At 30.9% G+C, this 23496-nt stretch overlaps 1 protein-coding gene and 1 long non-coding RNA gene across 2 annotated transcripts; both read left to right on the top strand.

Annotated features, from left to right (window-relative positions):
- The first annotated feature begins 3542 nt into the window (after positions 1-3542).
- On the top strand, positions 3543-6167 carry LOC145952891 (uncharacterized). Its single transcript, XR_014430392.1, has 3 exons — positions 3543-3854; positions 4421-4475; positions 5866-6167. It is a non-coding gene; the product is annotated as an uncharacterized LOC145952891 (long non-coding RNA).
- Positions 6168-14462: 8295 nt separating this feature from the next.
- On the top strand, positions 14463-17719 carry LOC109791107 (sesquiterpene synthase). The gene is made up of 6 exons (XM_083065822.1): positions 14463-14674; positions 14839-15127; positions 15255-15507; positions 16524-16665; positions 16761-17006; positions 17159-17719. The coding sequence occupies exons 1-6, from the start codon at positions 14564-14566 to the stop codon at positions 17444-17446; spliced, it is 1329 nt and encodes a 442-aa protein (XP_082921948.1). The 5' UTR covers positions 14463-14563; the 3' UTR covers positions 17447-17719.
- The last annotated feature ends 5777 nt before the right edge of the window (positions 17720-23496 follow it).

Below are 23496 nucleotides of genomic sequence, written 5' to 3'. Positions count from 1 at the left end.
TCGGCAGGTAGCTGGGTGTACCAGTTGAGCGCGGCCCCTTTGAGCGAGGTCGGAAAGACCCTACACAGTATAACATCCTCATTAGTATAGAGGTTTACCTGTGTGGTGTATAGATCGATGTGTTCGTCTGGGTCTGTCGTGCCATCGTAGCGATCGGGGTGGAGAGGTTTCCAACCAAAGGGGAGGGGCGTCTCTAAGATACCATCCACAAAAGGATGACGGTGGAAGGTCGCCTGATTTCCCGTGACGTGGGCAAGAGCGTTGCTGACGTCATGTGCCGACCTGTTCGTCGGTATGTGAGATCGATGCATGGCAGGCCTGGGAGTCGGTGCCCTAGTCGCTGTTGGCGGTTGAGAAACCGAGTGCCCTTCCTCCTCATGCAGGTTACTCTGTTGAGGGGGTTGATCAGAGGGACGCCGAGGGAGTTGAGCGCAACTACGCTCGTTCTCGGCACGTAGCGCCGCAAGGTCAGCCTCAATAGCGGTACGCATTGCGGCTAGGTCAGTTTCGTGCTTGGCACGCATGCTTTGTAGATCGGCAGCGTGTTGCTGCCGCATCTACTCAACCTGCTCGATCAGTCTCCTCAATGCTGATTGGTTATCCATGCTAGCTGCGTGATCTAGGTCGTCGGTTGCGCGTCTGCTATGGCTTCTGGTGAAAACCATAAGAGTGGCCGATAAGAGCTGTCTTGATCGGCCCCACGGTGGGCGCCAAATGTTCTTACCGGGGATCCGAGGTAGGGATGATCTGCTGGGTAAGGTCGGTGAGCTTCCTTCACTGGTACGCTTGATGCTCCAAGATGGTGGTGGTACCTGCAAAAGAGACTCCGATACTAAAGTTAGGGTTTGTGGGAGTATGAGTCTCGTATAAGTAATGCACGTCGTCTTGGCCGAGGTCGCCTAGCGCGTATCCGAGGTTGTCTTGCGCTGTGATCCCGAGCTCGAGCTCAATAGGACGATACGGATAGTACAATATATATATATATATATATAAGATGAATTTGTTAGGGTTTCTGTGAGTAGAATGAGATGAAAATGGATCTTAGTTGGGGAAGAACCCTCTCAGCATAAAAACTACGATCTCTCTCCTTCTCTTAAGTTTGATACTCTTATCCCTCTCCTTTTATGACTCAACAATTATTTTATTTTTTTACTATGAATTTTTCTTTTTATTTTTATATTGTGAAATTAGGACTTTTTTATATTTTAAAAAAAGAAAATTAACATAAGATATTGCAGTATCTAATTTTTTAGGTTTAGGATTTATGCCTTCATTAACTTATTTTTTAAAAAATAAAATATTGTTAAAATATTTGTTAAAATAATTTATTTATAAATATTGTTAAATAATTTTTTTTTGAAATCTTATCAAATGTAAAAAATCCACGAAAATTCTACAAAATTCACAAAATCCATTAAAATCCTGATTTAAAAGTCTTGCAAAATCCATTAAAATCCTGATTTTAAGTCTTGTAAAATACTGCAAAATCTTAAAAGTCATGAAAATCCTGCAAAGTCTTTTAAAATCCGCAGGATTTTTTATAACTAAAAAAGTCCTTTAAAATCCTAATCCAATACACCCCCCTTAATATAAAGTTATTGAGTGGTTTAATACTTAGTAAAAGTTATACCAGTGTTATTATAACCCTTCTCATTTTAAAATATATAAATTATTACTTAAACTTTTAAATTTATAATAAATAATTTAAATTGTATCATAAAATTAATTTTAAACAAAAATAAGTAGATTGTTAATTATAAAAGTAAGTATATATATAAATAAAGATTAACTAAATATAATATAATTATTATTATTAGTAATATAATTATTATATATATTATTATATATTTATAACAGTCCAGATACACCAAAATGATAAGGATCCAAAGATAATATAAGTATGAGATTGTATAGTTGAGGATGACTTAAATGAATTAATTTGTACTACTTATACTAACAACATGTATCTGCTTTTCGGTAGCTTATCTCATAAGAATTTCACAGTTAAGCATGTTTGACTTGGAGTAATATAGGGATGAGTGACAAAACATGCTAATAAGTTAAGTATTGTGAAATAAAATCCTTAAGAGGCCAAATATGAGTGGCTCGTAGCGACCAAATTTGCGACGTCTATAAAATTTAATAAAATAAAAAATAAATATTTAGCGACCGATTTATTCTGTCACTAATTTAGTCCCATACACTTTAGCGACGAAAATCATTGCAACCATTGAGACACCCTCTACCCCAACATCAATACACAATAAATGTAAACAACAATTTTCTTTCTTTTCTTTTTCTTTTTGAGTAAATAAAATCTTTCGTAGTTGACAAATGTCTCAAATATCACAAGGTAGAAGATTCACATTCGTAACTCGAAATTCATAAATCATAAAAAGGTCAACACGTAAGTATCAAAACACAAGAAATCATATAAAGAAAAATATAGATTAATTCCAGCAAAGGTGGCAGTGCCTCCTAGTTAGGAACTAATTTATAATTTTCAAATCATGTAATACAAATAATATAACAAAGTTGTACATTTTGGTCTTTTATCGCAAATGTTCAAAATTACCAAAAGAATAGAAAAGGCTTTTAAAACAATAATATCCCAAACTAAGCCTAGCTATGCCCGATGTCACATCCTATCAGAGCATGCCCAACTGAACCCTTAAGCCTCATCACCAACATCCTCATGATGATGAGCACCTGCAACATAATTTAAACATATACAAGAACAACAAGGGAGTGAGAAACATCTCACTCAGTTTTAGGTGAAGAAATAAAGGTTAGATAGCACACACACAACATATATAAGTCACATGTAAACAATACACATAAATAATCAATATCACATATATATTCATTTATCATGCTATGATTTCATGGACTCGACTCATAAATGCATGCATGTGGCGCCATAAGGAAGTTTCACATATCATCATTGGTGACCCTAAGGTACACCTTGTTAGCATGTTACATCGTGGGTGACCCTAAAATACACCTTGTTAGTCGTGGGTGACCATAAGGTACACCTTATTAGCATGTTACATCGTGGGTGACCATAAGGTACACCTTGTTAGTCGTGGGTATGCGGCCTCAGCGGCACACCTGGAGTAATATATGCATATGATGCATGTCATACATTTATAATCTCATTGACTCAACATTTAACTTATTACATAATTTCATTTAGTACATCATGTCTTTATTTGTCATAGTCTCATAATCATAGTTTGTCTCAATAGTCCATTCTTAGGTCTCATGTCATTTGTCCATATTTCACATGGTCATGTCATAAATACTCATAAGATCCGCACAGGAATTCACAGAGATCCAGAGAGCATTCTTGTTCATATTAAAACTCATTTATTATTAACATTAATTTCATATTCATTTATTACTTTCAACAAAGAACAAAGTAGAGTAAATAGAAAATCAACAGAACAACGACACCTTCAACAAAGAACAAAGTAGAGTAAATAGAAAATCAAACAGAACAACGGCACCTTCAACAAAGAACAAAGTAGAGAGAATTTCTATAAATTAGTTTATGTATAAGTTGTATTATAACTTAATGAGAAAATTTTTATTCATTTCATCTTTTTATTTTCCCCTGGTATATAAGTGTATGAAAAGTTTATCAAAACATGTCTAAAATGTGATACGTGATGTGCTTTTCTGTGGGGTTGTTATCTAAATGCTTATTTTAAATGTTATCAGGGCATTTACTATTATTTCTATCAAGTTTTCAAGAACAAGGCTGTGGCCATTGCAGCTGCGCGGAAAGTGAAAGGGCATGGAAATGGTATTGTTGGGATGTTTGGTTGGCTTCTTGTGGCTGCAATTGATGGGTGAGCACTCCATCATGCCACTTTTGTTTGAATGTTTCATTTCATACTACTCTTGTCTATGGTGTGTTTATTTGATTCATAATGGAAATAATTTATTTCCATTATTTTTGTTGTGGCCTGTTAACTGAGACAGAATATTTGATGGATCAAATTATTAATTTTAACTTTAGATTTTATATGATTCTTGTTTGATATAAAGCCTTTTGTAAGCCTTCAACCATCAATTTAAGCCTTTTGGTGATAGTTGATTCTTGACATAACATCAGAGTCCCTATGACCATGTGGTCGAGAATTCAATCATCACTGTCCTCATTCTTTTAAATAGAAGTGCCTCAGGCCTAAAGGGCTCTTGCCTGAGGAGGCAAGTTGGCAATTTTTAAAGTTTTTATTATCTGATACATCAATCATTATTCAATATGATTTTGTTCTGATTTCAGACTGCCAGAAAATTTTAAGACTATTTTTGATATGTAAGTAGTCTTTAATTGCTTATGTGACGTCTATCATTTCTTTTATTTTTTGAAGCATGTTTATCTAAAACATGTTTATACTGATCTTGGTGCCAGTCGTGCTTGGGACATGAGAACAATGGAATCTCTTTGCCGAGCATGTAAATATGCAGTGAGTAAGCTTGACCATTAACTCAATTCCATTTTCACAATGACAATATGTAGAAATAATTAATAATGCTGAGACAATAGTTGGTATTGAGTCATTCAATTTGGACTAGGCATTAATCTTATATTTCCTTTTTACTGCAATTTTTGTGTGTGGTTGCAACCCATGTTTATTATGGCTTAATAATCTGTCATATGTTCATTATTATATTCAGATTAAATATTTTGGAGGTACCTACTCTGTGCATTTAAAAAATACTTCTTGGTTTGAATGAACAAGAAATGGATAGTTCTCTCTAATCTTCATTTCTAGATCAACATTTCCTGCATTTTTCTTGGTTGGTTCAAGATTTTGTAACATGCTTTTTTCTGGTATTTAGTGGTATCATATCATATAAGCATAATAGTAAGAGTGTATTTCCATTAAGCAAACAACTAAGAGGTAGTTTTTTTTTTCCTGATTCAACTTGTCAACTTTCAAATATCATGTGTTGATTAATCAATTGGCTGGTCAGAAAATGGGAAAGCATTTTTTGTAAAAGAATTTAAAAATCTCTTCATTAATTGGGGCATGAAATTGAGCAAGTAATAAAGCTTACTGTTTGAATTGGGTTTTCTAATTTCAAATATCTTGTTTATTTTACTTTTGGCTTAGAATTGAAATTTCTTACTACAATTTTAAATTTCAATAATTTGTAAAAAAGCAGTATTAATTTCTTACTATAATTAAATTCTTGCAAAATAAAATTTAAAATTAATTATAATAATAATATTATAGGCCAAACAGTACTGTTGTGAATTTTATTACTAGCCCAGCTAAATAAGACTACTAAATAATAAGTCTCCTAAAAGAATAAGAATCCTAAATTCCTAATATTCTAACAACTATTATAATGTATCATATAGGGGCTCACAAAAGGCTCATTACTTCTCCAGTTGCCGTATTTCCTCCTCCCCTTGCCGTATTTCCTCACCCCCTTTGTGTTCATGTTGGTCTTGTTCCCTCAAACAAAATTTACCAGGTTGGTCAGAAGAGGGGTAAATTTAATGCTTTAATTAAGCAATAATAGTGGACCAAATGCCGACTTTACAAATAATGCAGTTCTTGATTTACATAAATAAATTCAGTCCAACTTTTTTTAGTTTTAAGTGTTATATTTTGCTTTTAAGTTATTATAGTTGGTAATGCATCATATAATCTAGCTATAAAGTTGATTCCTTAATATAGGGGGCTTAGTCTTCTTTTCAGTTTGCAGCTTGAATTTTTGTTCATTCTTGATGAATTCTTCATTTTCATTATTTCTTTTGTTCTGATTACTTTTCAGTTATCATTTGCTACGTGTCATTCTTGAATATGTATGTATATCCTAATTGCTTGCATGATTGTTATGCAGCGTAACTACCGGTTCTTCTTCATGTTTGTCTTCTTAACTACACTACTTTGTATATATGTTTTTGCGTTTTGCTGGGTCTATATTAGAAGAATTATGGCATTAGAGGAGACAACAATTTGAGCTGCTGGCTTGTGTTGGTCTACTTTGTAACTTGACAAACCAAGACTTATCAATATTGTTTTTGATGTAGTAAAGCACCATCTTTTTATATGTTAAAATATTGTGGTTTGTATACTTGTCCTTTTTATTTTTCTTTTAAATTCAAGAGTGCATCTTGCATACTAGAGGATTATTTCTTTTAATGGTTTGTAATTTAGTTTACGTTTATCTTTGTTTGGAGTAAAATATGGATCAATTTTTTTTGTAGCAAAGGAACTTGTTTTATTTTTTATTTTGGTACGAGTGTTATTGTTTCATTGTTAAACAGGTTCAAAATGAAAATAAAAATAAAATATATAGTGTTTAAGGTATAAAATTAGCGATCATGTCTAAAAATAAAGTAAGCCTAGCAACAAAAAAAAATCAAATTTTTTTTTCAAAAATAAAATTATGTTTAACGACCGATTTAGCGACTGAATTTTTTTTTTTTATTATAATAAAATTTAGCGACCGATTTAGCAACTGAATTGAAAATTATTTTTAAAAATAATAAAATCTAGCGATCGATTTAGCGACTGAATCAGAAATTATTTAAAAAAAATTAAAAAAAAAATACTTAGTGACCGATTTAGTGATCGAAATGAAAATTATTTTTTTTAAAATAATAAAATTTAGCGACCGATTTAGCGACCGAAATTAAAAATAATTTTTTATTTTAAAAATTGTTAGCGACCGACTTAGCGACGGAAAAGAAAATCATTATTTAAAAATTTAAAAATAAATAACACATTTTAGCGACCGATTTAGCGACCCTTTTTTCGGTCGCTAATTTGGTCCCCATATACTATGGCGACCATAATTGTAGTGACCAATTAGCGACCGAAAATTTCGGTCGCTAATTAGCGACCACCAGTATTTCGGTCGCTAAACAACTTTGCGAAATCGGTCGCTAATTCGGTCGCGAAAGTAAATAGCGACCGATTTAAGTAATTTAGCGACCGATTTTTGTGGTCGCTAAAATCCTTTTTTTTTTGTAGTGATCATGACTATCATTCCTCTAATTACCAAATAACTTAACAATATCAAACTCTACAATATCAGCACAAGGAGAACATCATCATCATCATTATCAAAACAAAGCATCATCAAAGTATACAACAAACAAAACACTGTCAAAGTACACAACAGAATCACAATAAGTACATAACTCACGGCCGATTAGATCGACCTGCTCTGATACCACTAAATGTGACACCCTCTACCCCAACATCAATACACAATAAATGTAAACAACAATTTTCTTTCTTTTCTTTTTCTTTTTGAGTAAATAAAATCTTTCGTAGTTGACAAATGTCTCAAATATCACAAGGTAGAAGATTCACATTCGTAACTCGAAATTCATAAATCATAAAAAGGTTAACACGTAAGTATCAAAACACAAGAAATCATATAAAGAAAAATATAGATTAATTCCGGCAAAGGTGGCACTGCCTCCCAATTAGGAACTAATTTATAATTTTCAAATCATGTAATACAAATAATATAACAAAGTTGTACATTTTGGTCTTTTATCACAAATGTTCAAAATTACCAAAAGAATAGAAAAGGCTTTTAAAACAATAATATCCCAAACTAAGCCTAGCTATGCCCGATGTCACATCCTATTAGAGCATGCCCAACTGAACCCTTAAGCCTCATCACCAACATCCTCATGATGATGAGCACCTGTAACATAATTTAAACATATACAAGAACAACAAGGGAGTGAGAAACATCTCACTCAGTTTTAGGTGAAGAAATAAAGGTTAGATAGCACACACACAACATATATAAGTCACATGTAAACAATACACATAAATAATCAATATCACATATATATTCATTTATCATGCTATGATGTCATGGACTCGACTCATAAATGCATGCATGTGGCGCCATAAGGAAGTTTCACATATTTTCACTGGTGACCCTGAGGTACACCTTGTTAGCATGTTACATCGTGGGTGACCCTAAAATACACCTTGTTAGTCGTGGGTGACCATAAGGTACACCTTATTAGCATGTTACATCGTGGGTTACCATAAGGTACACCTTGTTAGTCGTGGGTATGCGGCCTCAGCGGCACACCTGGAGTAATATATGCATATGATGCATGTCATACATTTATAATCTCATTGACTCAACATTTAACTTATTACATAATTTCATTTAGTACATCATGTCATTATTTGTCATAGTCTCATAATCATAGTTTGTCTCAATAGTCCATTCTTAGGTCTCATGTCATTTGTCCATATTTCACATGGTCATGTCATAAATACTCCTCATAAGATCCGCACAGGAATTCACAGAGATCCAGAGAGCATTCTTGTTCATATTAAAACTCATTTATTATTAACATTAATTTCATATTCATTTATTACTTTCAACAAAGAACAAAGTAGAGTAACTAGAAAATCAAACAGAACAACGGCACTTTCAACAAAGAACAAAGTAGAGTAAATAGAAAATCAAACAGAACAACGGTACCTTAAACAAAGAACAAAGTAGAGTAAATAGAAAATCAAACAGAACAACAGCAAGGGATTGAGATTACATAATTATTTATTATTTCCAACAAGAAATAAAGTAGAGCAAACAAAAATAAGACAGAACAACGGCAAGGGATTGGGGGCCAATCCGACAAACAAACTATCCAACAATTATCCCCACACCCCTGAGCGAGGTTTCTCACTCCCCCCTTACCTGGATAAGCGGAGTTGAAACTTGAGCAGGGCCTCCTCCTCTGGATTCTCTCTCTCCTTCCCTCTCTTTCTTTCTTTCTTTCTCTCTCTCTCTCTCTCCCTTTTCTCTCTCTAAAATTTCACCTTCTCACTCAGTATAAAATTTTCACCCCCCTTGCCCCTATTTATAGGCATCCTGGGGTCCCCGGAACGGCCCGTATTGGATTCGGAATGGCCCGTTCCGGATCCTTCGAACATAGGCAAATTTAATAACTGGAACGGCCCGTTCCAAAATCGGAACGGCCCATTCCAAAAAAGCAGAACGGCCCGTTTCAAAAAGTAGAACGGCCCGTTCTGAAGTTCACGTTAACACTGATTGACCATAGTTGGAACGGCCCGTTTCCAGCTAAGGTCTTTAGGCAATTTCATAACCTTGGAACGGCCCGTTCTGGAAATACAAAAATGGGTCCTTTTCTTCTTTGGAACGGCTCGTTCCACTTTTGGAACGGCCCGTTCTGGTCCTTCAAAACAACTTATTTTCATTATCTGGAACGGCCCGTGCCACTTTTGGAACAGCCCGTTCCAGCCTAAAAAATAGAATTTATAAAAATTTTCATAAATATTTTTAAATTAATACAAACCTCCATAAAACCCCTTTAATTAATAAATAATAATCAACAAGAAAATTCAGGGTGTTACAACCATTTTACGACCGAATTAGCAACCAAAATTTTTGGTCGCTAAATAGCTTAGCGACTAGGGTTTTAGCGACTGATTAAATTTCGTCGCTAATTCGGTCACTAAGGTAAATAGCGACCAATTTTAGCAATTTAGCGACTGATTTTGGTGGTCACTAAATTGCATATTTTTTGTAGTGTCGTATTACTCCCAATCAAGCTCTTAAATTAGACGAGAAAAAGGAATTGAGAATGACTGAATGAGAATGGAGAGAGAATGAGAAAGAGATAGACTAGAAGGGAAATAAAGAGGTTAAAAATCTATCATCTGTAAAAGACAAAAGTAAGTAGTAGTGACTATTGAGTGTTGAGTGAATTTTCATTTATAAAAACTAATAAATGGGTTGTGGTCTTTTAAGTAATTTTAATAATAAAAAAATAAGAGATATAAAAAATGTAAGATATATGTCTTATAAAATATTGGACCTTATCTCAAATATTATTAATTTTTTAAATATTAATTTATATAAAAAATATTACTATTAAAAGAATTTGGAGGCCTTATAAGTTTGGAGGCTCTAGGCATTATTAGCCTTAATTGCATGCCTTATTGAATATTCGGCCCTGCAAACAAGATTCGATGTATTATCACATTATAAAAATACACATCCACAATTGTATGTCAATTCAATTATCACAATAGTTTCATCAAGATACCAAGACAACACATCATTCACTTTATCAAGTGTTCTCAATATATTTTTAACATACTTACATACACCACTAGACATTAACAATGAACAATATATGGATTACACGAACTGGTAGAAGTCATTGAACACAAAAAGGAGGAAATATACAAACTACAAAAGTAGTGCTCAACACCACTTTCTGCACTCAACGCTAGGCTTTCAAAAGCACCCTTCTCTCTTGTGGGGACACACTCAGCATGAGCATCATAGGGGAGACTCTTATAGCTCCATCACCAAATAATGACATTTAATGACATTTAGCGTGGCCATGACGCTTAGCATCGTGTTCAACAATAATGCAACTACATAACAAGCGAATTTTTGAATTACATGTTTTAATCATCTTAATTTTGATTCAATTGGTAAAAATGTTCAAAAAGGCATATTAAGCATTAAGAAGGCACAAATTTTAAATTCCAATTAGATACTCATACTAACTATTCACACAATAACCATTAAAGTCCCTTACGGTTCTCACGAGAACTCAAGGATAATATAAAATTCACAATTACAAGCTCAATTACAAAACTAAAGACAAACAAATACACAACATCAAAGAAAAAAACGAGGAAGCATAGAGAAGACAAAAAACACATAATACAACTAATTAGAAAAACCTCATTCATACAATATAAGCAACAAAGAAGGGATTGAGAACTAATCCTACTACCTAACATACATCCCACATCTAGAACGAGATTGCTCACTCTTGATGAAGGGCATGGATCTCCAAGATAACCTCCCACAAACCTAGGTTCTCTTATCAATTCTTTAAAGTGTATGTATAAAAGGTAAAAGTGAGAAACACGAAAATAAAAAATGAAGTAACCTGTTTTATAAAAACTTAACCCTCACTTAACTTTTCATTAAAAATATTTAGATGTAGTTCTCTAATAATTTTTATACAAAACCATTTTGTAAATAGTTATTATTTAATTAAAATTTTCTTTAATTAATAAAATATTATTTTAATGATTTTAGAAAATTTAAAATGTTATACTCTTAGTTAGATGTTGCAAAATTGTCCGATATAATTAATTCTAGCATCAATAGGGAACGCTCAGGGTCTAAGATTCAAGGGCCCAAAAGAGTATAATTTATTTTTAAAAAAAATTGAGAGTTAGGTTTAAGAGGCTTTTTTTTAAGTTTTAGAATTTTTATGGAATAGATTCCCAATCAAGCCGCAAATGAATATAACACCAAAAATACATTCAAGGCACATGCGAGCATATTTTCCAGCAACCAAAACGTCTAGAAGCAGCTGCACATATTTGTATAAAGAAAAGACCCAAAAAAAATGCCAATATACAGACTTTAATTTACAATTAACATAAAAGTATTATGTGACATCTTAGGTATAAAAAAATGAAAAACAATTATGTGACAAAAAAATGAAAATTAATTGTCAAAATACTAAGACTATAAACAAAATAATAATAATAATAATAATAAATAAATAAAATAAAAATAAATAAATAAATATATATATATATATATATGAAAAGGAAAAGAATAAAAAAAAATGACAAAGTTTCTTTATGTGTTTAGGTTTTAGGCCTAAACACATAAAGAAATAAATTATGAATATATATTTTTTAGGCCTAAAACATATAACTAGAAATTGGGTCGTTGTTAAATCTGTCAAAAAAAACAAATGTGTTTATTAAATAAATAAATAATAAAAAATAATTTTTGAAAACAGTGTTGATGTGCATCCGGCACTTTTGACACAAATTACAATATTATATATATATATATATATATATATATATATCAAAAAAATTGGAGCTGTTTGATGTTATTGCTCATTATTTATTAGTTTTAATGCTTATTATTATTATTATTATTTTCTATCAACCATTTAACTTTGTATTAATATTCGCTTATCTAATCTCTTTTATTTAATGGGTTTTAAAATACTTAATTTTTTTTTTAAATAAATATAGGAAAGATTACAAAGATGATCGCAATTAAGACTAAACCTAAATTTTTATGTTTTTAATTATCTCAATCCCTTTCCCACCTAACCATTAGGGTTAGTGGTTAACTTAATTTTATTTCATCATTTATCATTTGTATAAGTAGTTTTTCTCTTACAAAATAAACATCAACAAAAGGATAAATAAAAAACATAATGAATAAAATGATGAAAATGTTTTATGATATCTACTTAATTTATTTATTTTTAAATTTATTTACTTAAAATATTTTAAATTCTCTTTTTTCCTTTTCAAATTCTTTCAATACTAGACCAAAATTAACATAAGATAAAATTAAGTTTTTCCCCCTTCATTTTCCTCTTTATTTCTTATAAAAAATTGAAACGAACAACAAGAGTTTATAAACATAGCTTTTCTTTCTTTTATGTCTCACCTTACCAAACATTGTGTAAGATTTATTCTATAAATAGTAAATATGTTCCAATACTTTTACCAACCAAAGTTGGGTTTAGTGTAAAAAGGATTAATCTCTTGCAAGATGAGAAAACAAGCTTTGAATTTCTGTTAGAAGAGGTGACCACTAATTGTGTCTCAAAATGGATTGTTTTAAAAAAATATATTACATGTGTGAAAAAAACAAATTGCATGTTTGGACTTTGGAGTAATTTTCAATCGCCAGTCTTATAAATTATAACAACTTTTCAGTTTTTATTTTAATTTTTTCCAGTAGTTTAGACAATAAATTTATTTATAAAGTTTCAAAGTAAATTATAATCACTTTGTAGTTTTCAAATTTCCTTTTATTTTCTAATTTGTAATAATTATTTATTTATGCTTATGATTTATTTATTTATTTATTTTATTCTTATCCTATATAGAATTTTAGTAATATAAAATATTAAATAAAAATCACGCTTCTGATATTTAAAAATTAAATGATTACTATAAAAAAATTAATAAATGATTTTGTAACCGAAGAAACTAAAAAGTTAATATAAAAATCAATACTTTGTATTGTATTTTATCTTTAAAAATTGTCTTAGACCTCACAATTTCTCTACACAGTCCTGAGAACATGCGATCATGAAACCAAAACTAAAACTCACATATTAATGAAGAAAGAACACAACAAATTAAAGAGGGTAAAAAAACTGAACCATGAAACTATCATGGGTTGTTGATATATGGAAAATCTTAAACTTCAAATTTCTAACAGCAAGGAACTTGTTCTTTTGAGCACTTATAAAGCAGCATTGAAATTTCTCTTCAACCTTACTCTATTAATTTCTTTTCTTTAGTTAGGAATAGTGTGTCCTTCTACCCGCCCATCTTAATTAAAAACAAATATTTTCCTAAATATCGATGACATAAATTTTTTTTTATATATATAAATGATGATATAAATCTATTGAGTTGTTGAGTTAAAAGAATTATAAATGACAGGAAGTAAAAGTAAAATTGCGAAGAATTGTTAGCTAATAGAGGATTGATCGGGTCGTTCAAAAGACTGACCAGTGATTAGAAGAAAAAGGAAAGTGGACAAAGAGTTATCAATGACTCTTGTCATTAATTATTACATTTTAATTATTTAGTAACATTTTCTTTCTTACATTTATTAAAATATTACTATATATTAAATAAATTAGTTATTTTATAATATATTTTTTAAAAATATTATTATAAATAGAATAATATTTTATATTTTAATATTATTCTTTCTAATTATTTTTAAAATCGAAGTTTTATATCGAGTAAAAAAATGTCACATAAGTTATTTTACAACATTCTTTTGAAAAATGTTATTACACATAAGTAACTTTTATTACTTCCAGTCATTTATAATTCTTTTAACTCAACAATTCAATAGATTTATATCATCATTTATAAAAAAAAATTATGTCATCGGTATTTAGGGAAATATTTGTTTTTAATTATATCTCGGTATATGCTTTTCCCACATACAGAAGATGAAATATCTAAATAATATTGGGTAGAAATGATTATTTTTATTACCAAATCCACCTCATGCAGGCACTTCCATGAATTTTCTTTGTCATTTCAGCCGGCAGAGTGGAAAATTGAGCATTATTTTTAAACTAACTAATAAATGTTGTTTTGCATCATTCACTTAATAAATTAATAGACATCATAAATTAGTGTCAAAAACGACCAACACATGTACGGATTTGGAACCTCTAATTTTATGGCAAAAAAAAATTTAAAATAACTTAATGCATTTAAATGTGCAAATGTCACAATTTAAAATAAAAAAATTAAAATAATTTAATGCATTTAAATGTATACGTATTATAATTTAATTTATTATAAATTTAATGACTTAAATGCATTAAATTGCCTTAACTTTTTCACCATAAAGTTAGTGGATATATTTCACACATGCAAGCTGGTTTAAGAGTATAAATATGTAGCTAGATGTTTGGGTGTTTCATCAATAAGCTACGCACTCTTTTCCATAGAAATTAAAGAGCAGTTTGTATAAAGCAAAGATGTCCATTGCAGCTTCAGCACTTGCAGTGTCTGATGTCAAGCGACCTTGCGCCAATTTCGCTCCTAGCATATGGGGAAATACTTTCCTTCAATATGCTTCTGAATCAATGGTACATTATTATATATATATATATATATATATATATATATATATATATATATATATATATATATATATATATATATATTCATATTTACACATCTAGTGTACGAGTATTTTTATCTTGACGCTACTTTCATGCTGTTAAAATTACCACATATTATATATTTGCAGGATCAAGAACTCAGTCACAATATGAAGCACAAAGCTCAAATATTAAAAGAGGAGGTGAAAATGATGTTTCAATCCTCAAATCAAAATATCATGCAAAAATTAAACTTCATTGATTGTGTCCATCGGTTTGGTATATCTTATCATTTTCAAAAAGAAATTAATCAAGAAATGGAACATATACATAGTACCTTTGTCAAAAATAACACTATCATAAGTGAAAATGGTAATCATCATTTTCTTGCTCTACTCTTCCGATTGCTTAGACAACAAGGATATCAAATTTCATCAAGTAAGTATAGAAATTTGTCGTCGATGATATTCATACAAGAAAAATGTTACATATTATAAAGTTATTTATCAAAACAAAATCTATTATATACTTATTATTTCATATATATGTTTAATTAATTGAGCAGATGTATTTCAAAAATTAAAAAATGAGCAAGGAAACTTCGATGAAACACTTGCCAACAATATTCAAGGGTTGTGTAATTTGTATGAAGCTACACATTTAAGAATTCCAGGAGAAGATATATTAGAAGAAGCATGTGACTTCTCAAAATCTCAATTGAAATCCTTAGCCAACCAATTGAGTCCATCTGCTGCTACACAAATCAATCATTGCTTAAGGAAACCTCTTCAAAAGAGTTTACTCAGGTTTGAGGCAAGGTATCACATGACTATCTATGAACAAGATCCTTCTCATAATGAAACTCTACTAACATTTGCAAAAGTAGATTTCAATATTCTTCAAAAGATGCATCAAAAAGAAATTGGCAATGTCACTGTAACAAGTCCCACATCGGGAAGGTCTCCTCACCAAGGAGACTTTATAAGGCGGGAGGTTCTCCAACCTCTTGGGCCGGCTTTTGAGGGATGGTTCCCCTCCTTAGCCTTATGCTCGTTACAATGGTGCTTTCATTGAGAGCCAGCCAAATCGAGAAGGGCTACCCACGGAGGGTTCTGACCATCGGAGGGTTCTGACCGGCAAGGGCCGAGTGAAGTGCCGATGAGTGAAGTACCGTGGAGTGCAGCCATCGAGGACGCTGGCTTTCGAAGGGGGTGGTAATGTAACAAGTCCCACATCGGGAAGGTCTCCTCACCAAGGAGACTTTATAAGGCGGGAGGTTCTCCAACCTCTTGGGCCGGCTTTTGAGGGATGGTTCCCCTCCTTAGCCTTATGCTCGTTACAGTCACCAAGTAAGTCCTTACCTTTAAATATTTTCTATAGTGAAAACATATTCATTTTGAAATATATTATTGTACTAAAATTTTAAGATAATAAAGAATGAAGCATATTTAAATTGTTACGGTGTAATTTTCTTTTCATAGGTGGTGACAAAAATCAAACATTATGAAAAAGGTCCCTTACGTTAGAGATAGATCTGTTGAGTGCTTTATTTGGAGCTTGGCCTTGTCCTACAAGCCTGAAGATAGCAATGGAAGACTATTTGGGGGAAAAATGATCAGTGTTACTGGTCTTTTAGATGATACTTATGATAATTATGGCACGGTTCAAGAACTTGAAATCTTCACAAAAGCATTAGAGAGGTTGATGTGCTTACAAATTATAATTATATAACTTTCAATACAAAAATAACTTCAAAATAATCAACATTTATTTTTAGCTCCTTATTTCACACTTAAAAGTTTATGTCAATAAATCTTCTTCATTTTAATTCCAGATGGGATATTAGTCTCCTTGAACCTCTTCCTCAATGTATGAAAGTAGTATTTGATATAGTTGTAGAACTTTGTGATGAAATGGAGTTGCTAACAGCTCAAAGTGGAAAATCAAGATTTGTGGTGCCACATTTTAAACAAGCCGTACGATTCCTAGTTTCTATAATTTTTTACTTGAATACTTCTTTATATAATATTAATATAGTTAATTTTATCAACATATTTGATGCTACTTGCAGATTTGTAACATAACAAAAGCATACATGGTGGAAGCAAAATGGTGTCATGAGGGTTATGTTCCAACATATGATGAATATAAAGTTAACGGAATTTTAACTTCTTGTGGTCCTCTATTCTTCACATCACTTATTGGCCTTGGAGAGTTTGCAACAAAGGATGTTTTCGATTGGATTTCTAGTGTTCCAAATATTATGAAAGCTGCATCACTTATTGCTAGACTCACTGATGACATGGCCTCACATAAGGTACTAGTTCATTTTTTTTTATTGAAATTAGGGATTTGATTCGACATATATCTCCTTCTACATATAATTATTTATTGATCAAAACATAATTAATATTTCATAATTATTTTGTTCCTAATTGAACATTTGGATTTACTTTGATTGATATATAGTTTGAACAACAAAGAGTACATGTTGCATCATCCGTGGAATGTTGCATGAAGCAATATGGCATTTTAGAAGCAGAGGCTTATAATTTCATCTGCAAGGACATTGAAGATTATTGGAAACTTATGGATGAAGTGTATCTCAATTCAAATGATATCCCAAAGCATGTCCTCGATATTATGATTAATTACGCACGTATGTCTGAATTTGTGTATGAAAATAACGTGGATAGATTCACAAATGGAGAATTGATGAAAGATATTGTCTCTTCACTACTTTTAGATCCCATGTGACTTGATCAACACCGATAAAATAAGTCATTCCAGATATAAAGGAGTAACATATGTTGTTATAACTTTAAGATGTGTAACTACTAGCATAATGCTATAAACTAGCAAGTATAATAAATAAGAGAGCATTGTGGGTGAGAAAGTAGATTGATTCATCCTACATGAAATGCTCAACGTGTGAGTTGGAAAAAAAAATGATAGTTTGTAATTATGTCTGCTTGTTGTCATTTGTTTACTTGTGAACGTAATAAAGTTTGTTTGTTCAGTTTTTACAAATATTATTTGTTGCTTACTCTTATTTCTTATTATTTCATTTTGAGAAGAAAAAAAAAACATCTAGCTCCTTTAAATGGTTCACGGGTATTGAAGTCAACGATATATATGGTTCACTGTCAGGGACGGATGCAAGTTGGTTGAAGTGGAGGCAAATGTCCCACTAAATTTGTTATGTTAATTATTTTCTTAATATATATTATAATAAAATATATTATTTATTATATATGTTAAAAATTAAGCATTTTTATTGTCTTTTGAGTTTTATGTTGTAAAAAGAAAGTTAAATCAATATATTATTTTTGAAGTATATTTTTCTTTTAAAAAAAAAATATATGAGTGTAGTTTGTTAACTTATTTTTTCTTAAAAATAAATGGATGTAAATTATTAAATGTATGTGAGGTTTGTTAAAATATATATTGTAACGTTCTAAATTTTTTACTAATACAATAGTTAATTATCATTTATTTTATATTTATAAATATTATTAAATGGGTTTTATAAATAAATAATTAATATTATTTATTTATTTATTTATTTTATTATTATTTTTAAGGCCTAGAACGGGCTGTTCCAAATTATGAAAATAACCTATTTTTTGGCCGTTCTCAAAGCGGCACGGGCCGTTCAAAGCTTAAAAAAATACCTAAATATCTTAGTTGGAAACGGGCTGTCTTTGTGAGAAAATTTTTTACCCCAGAACGGGCCGTTCTAGTTTTAAATTTTACATAAGATGAATGGGTCAAGAACGGGCCGTTCTGACCACTCCGAATTTCTATAAATAGGAGGGAGGGGGGCTGTGAAAAATTATAACAGCCAGAGGTGAAAACTTAGAGAGAGAAAGAGAAAGAGAGAGAGAGAGAAAAGAAAGAGGGAAAGAGAGAAAAAAATGAGTAGGAAAATAATCTTGAAGTTTTTACGCAGATAAGCTGATGTTCTAAGATAAGGGGGAGGAGAACTTTATCTCTTTAAAATTTTATATACTACTATGTTTATTTATTTATGTTATTTTTTATGTATATTAATTTAGTGGGGTGTCCCTAACCTCATTTATTTGCTTAACCTATGATTATTTTTATCCATAATAATTATTAAGGTGTTCATATAATGATTTTCATTTTTTATTTATATCATTGGTACTCTTAATATATTCTTTTTACGTAAATATATTTTTATTGTAAATATATTTTATAACTATAATATAGTTGTGATATTTTGGACTCGTCTTATTGTTATTTCTTCATATATATATTTATGAAGATAAATATTGTTCTATGGCCATAGAAGATAAAGTTTGAATTATTTGTATATGGAGGTTTGACCTTGGAGATTTAAATGAGTAAGGAATGAAGGTGAAATATCCTATTGTTAGTTAAGGTGAAATATCCTTTTGTTGGTTGATATTATGATGATGCTCATTTATCCTGACCAGTCATTGCAAGTATAATTCAAATTTTATTGTATCATGAAAATCTAATATATGAACTGTATATATATATATATATATATATGTGTTTAATATTGATTATAAATAATTCTGTATATTCTTTTGAATTATTGTATTTGTTGGATATTGTTCTCACTCCTCTCTTTTCTTTATTTTTTAAAATTATATATATTATAAAATAGCAATGGATCTACTTGGGATTCCAGATCATTTTGCAGTTGTTATTACTGCTGTCCTACTTGGAAGAAATTGGAATATGGAGGCTATTTGATGGATCTGTTATAACTTTATTTGCCAACCATATTATTTCGATTGTAATTTTCTTTCCACTATCAATGTAAATATTGTAATAGAAGTGGGAAAAAAGAAATAATGTGTAAAATAATACCTTATTGTAAATATTTTAAAACGATATGTCATGTAATAAATTCACAAAATATTCTTTTTCTTTATCTTTATCTTCATTAAAAAAAATTGTTAATGATATAATTGCGAAAATATTATATAAGAAAATATATAATTATTATTATATAAATCGAGAGTTACATTAAGTGGTATTAGAGCAAGTTGATCCAATCGACCGTGATTTATGAGTTTACCGTGCTTGTTTGGTAGATGAAGTTTATAGTTGCAACGATTGAATCTAAGGAGGTTGTATGTTGAGAATTGGAGTTTTTAATGTTCTTGATGAAAGTCTAAAGTGTGCATCTTTGTTATTTTTTTATTACATAATTTGGAAGTTATAAATTATTCCTAACTAGGAGGCACTGTCACCTTTACTGGAATTAATTTATATTTCCTCTACTACTTTTAAATTTTATTATATGACTTCTTGAGTTTTGATGCTTACATGTTGATTTTTATTATGGGTTAGGTTGTATGAAAATTTTATTTTAGTTTCTAAGTTCTCTGTGCTGAATATGTACGTTATTTTGGTTTAGGATTGTAGGAAGAAGCTTAGATAATGGTTTGGAAGTGTTTTAAGGTTTTTTTGTGGCCTTAGATTTTGGTATGCTCTTTTACTGATCAATGCAGGGAATGTTTTAGCTACAGTACAAGTATTATATTGATAGAATTGGATTTTATGATCTTCATAAAAGTTGTAGTCTTATATGGTATCTTTCTAAGTATACCAAAATCAGGTATAGTGGAGATCTAGAACTTCCATCATGACTATTTTAGTGAGCAAAGGTCTTGCTGTTAGCGTTGATTATATCTATTATAATTTTTGAAATTTTTAGCTAAGTATATGATCATTTTAGAATTTCAAGTCTTCATAAGAATGATAGCTTATCCTGTTAGTTTTCTTTTGGTGATAGGTTTGAGATCATTTGGATGAGTATAATTCTCTATGTATCATTTTCTTTGATAATTGTTAAAAGGATATATATGTTATCATGATGTTTGTGAGTTATTAGGAAATCGATTTTACACTAGTAAAAAAGAGGCATTTTACATCGGACATTTGGAGCTTTTTACGTCAGAAAAAACACTGACGTAAAAGCGGGAGACGTAAATTTACGTCGGATCTTTAAAACCGACGTAAATTTACGTCGGACATTACGGAATCCGACGTAAAAAAGTAGTAAAAAAACAAAAAAAAAACATAAGAATGAAAGCAGAACGGCCCGTTCTGCTTGCTTGTAGAACGGGCTGTTCTGCAAGCAGAACAGGCCATGCTGCTTCGTAGAACAACCCAAAAGAAAACGCCAACGACCTACACAAATAGAAAAACCAAAAAATCGAATAAAATAGATAGCCACAGTAGCAATGCGAAGTAGAAAAGTGTTAACGAAACCTTGATTCATACCTGATGAGCAGCAACAATGTGCGAATGAGTAACAAAGAGTTCATCCCTCTGCAAAAGACAAAAAAACGATTCAATAACAAAGGAGAGGGAGAGGGTTTATAGAGAAAAAAATGAAAAGTGATGAAGAGTGAATGCGCGCGCTGTGCCTTGCGCTCTCTTATTCAAATTTGCGTCATTTTTTACGTCAGACCCTACCAGGTCCGACGTAAAAAAGTTCACAAAAATTACAAAAATGCCACCGTATTATTTTTTTTACGTCGGATTTTCGTATTTCCGAAGTAAAAGGGGTGATGTAATATGCTTATTTTCCACTAGTGTTATTCTGATGTTCTGAGGTGTTGTCTTGAGGATCAAAAGTTTCTTTAAGGTTATATGATGTTATGTGGTAAAGGTTGTTCATATACAGGCTATACGGAGTAAACGGTAAAAGATTCATACATGCTTAAGGATGATATATATGAAGGTTTAAAGTATGTATTCTAATATGATTTGATATGCATGTATGTTGATATGTGGATAGATGACCTTAGGGATCAATTAATGAATATTTGTGTGAGATTGATCTTAGGATGTGATATCATCATATTGGAATTGAGGGTGAAAATATATATTCAAGAAAGTTTTACGCCAAGCTATTTAAGTATGAATTTCTATTGTATGAAGTGAATTTTCTAGGTTTTGTAATTTCTAGTGGAGATATAATGTAGATCTATCTATGGTAGAAGTTGTGTTTAAGTGGGAGATACCTAAGTCAATTAGTAAGGTTAAGAGTTTTTTCTTGCATTAACTTATTAATATAGGAGATTTATTGAAGAAATTTCTAAGATAGCATTACTCTTGCCTTTAAATTCATCAATCTCAACACTACTGACAATCGCGTGAAGGTTATACAGTCAGGAAACAAAGGCGTCTCTAAGTCACTTTTTAAATCATCATACACATGTGAATGTGCTTGTTGAAAAGACTCTTGTCGCACATCACGAATCATGTCCTCTATTTGATCATCCATTTCTTCGTCATCGTGTTGAGTTTGAGACACTGTTTGTATCTCTTTATGTTCACCGTGCCATATCCATGTTGTATAACTAGTTAGAAACCCATCACAAATAGGATGGTCCCGTATTTCATCAATTGTACGTCGCCTCCCATTTAAACAATTTTAACACAAGGACAATAAAACTTCCCATTTAAATCTACTTGATTTTGTTGAGCAAATTCCAAAAACTGTTCAACTCCACTTTGATACTCATTAGTGATTCTTTTAGCATTCATCCAACTACGATCCATTCTACATCACAGAACTAAGAACATAAAAACACGTTTCTAAAATGATGGGATTCTATATAGTAATTATTGTTCAACTTATATTGTGTTTATGTATAGATTATGAAGTTGTTCTTGAATCAACCAGCTACAAATATTTAATTTTATATTTGAGATACTCAATACTTAGAATAAAAGGTGCATATTAAAAATTTCACATCATTAATGATATAACCAAAATAAGTTAAATATGATAAATATAGTAATATCTAAACATGTTATTAATTATAAGATAATTACTTGTTAGATCTTAGTTGACAGATTCACATGATCACATCTAAATAGAATTATTCGTCGTCAGCTAGATAGTCAAAGATTAATAAAATATTTGCAATAGTAAATAATTAAATACCTGACGAGGGTCTTTGAGAAGTTATCAATCAATCAGACTCCTAGATATTGTATGATGCTTTCACTACTATTCAAAACATGTACGTGGCCAACTACTATGTTTATGTCACGGGTTCTGCTAAGAAGATTCAAGAATGTGTTATACCAAAGTTACAATAATAATGTAAAACAAACATTAAATTGAATTATTGGAAAAAAAGAAAGCTGACTGAAAAATAAACCTTGCTGGATAAAGATATTTTTAGTTTAAGATCTCAAATTATTGGAGTCGAAGCTCGCTATTATATGTTCCACCGAATGATCTCAAATCATGTTAATGTTTAAGGCTTGTTCAATGGAAAAGAAATCGAGAAAGGTAGGACTTTCGTATTGTTTTCCAATGTGTATTAGATGTTAAACACAACTATATTTATTTTATTTAAGTCGCGATATGGGTCTGATAGTTTTTAGATGGTTTTGCTGAACCCATGTGAAAATAGGTGTTATAATGCATTTGTGTTGTTTGGTGACTTTGGTCAATTGGTGTGGATTATGTTGGAGGGAGGTTTCATGTCTCAATTTTTATGCTAGTTGCTGCTACTGTTTTATTCCGTTTTTTCATATAATGCAAAGTTGTCATCATAAAATATCATGTATATTTTTCTGTGAGAATGTAGTTAATGAGTGCTTACAATCATTGTTACAATTGTAATTAAATCCTAAACTCGCTCCCTAGTCAACTAATGTAATATACCTTGCATGGTCTGTGTTATTATATATACAATTTCGATATACTCGTTTTACTTTCTAGTATCAGAATCAAGTTGGTAGCAAAGTGAATTTCAACCCAACTCTCTTCTGATCCTAAT

The sequence above is a fragment of the Cajanus cajan genome, chromosome 10, assembly GCF_000230855.2.
Source record: "Cajanus cajan strain Asha chromosome 10, NIPB_CcT2T_4, whole genome shotgun sequence".
Classification (NCBI taxonomy): Eukaryota; Viridiplantae; Streptophyta; class Magnoliopsida; order Fabales; family Fabaceae; genus Cajanus; species Cajanus cajan.
Note: the sequence above shows the minus strand (reverse complement) of the source record. Positions and strands in the feature narration are given on the sequence as shown.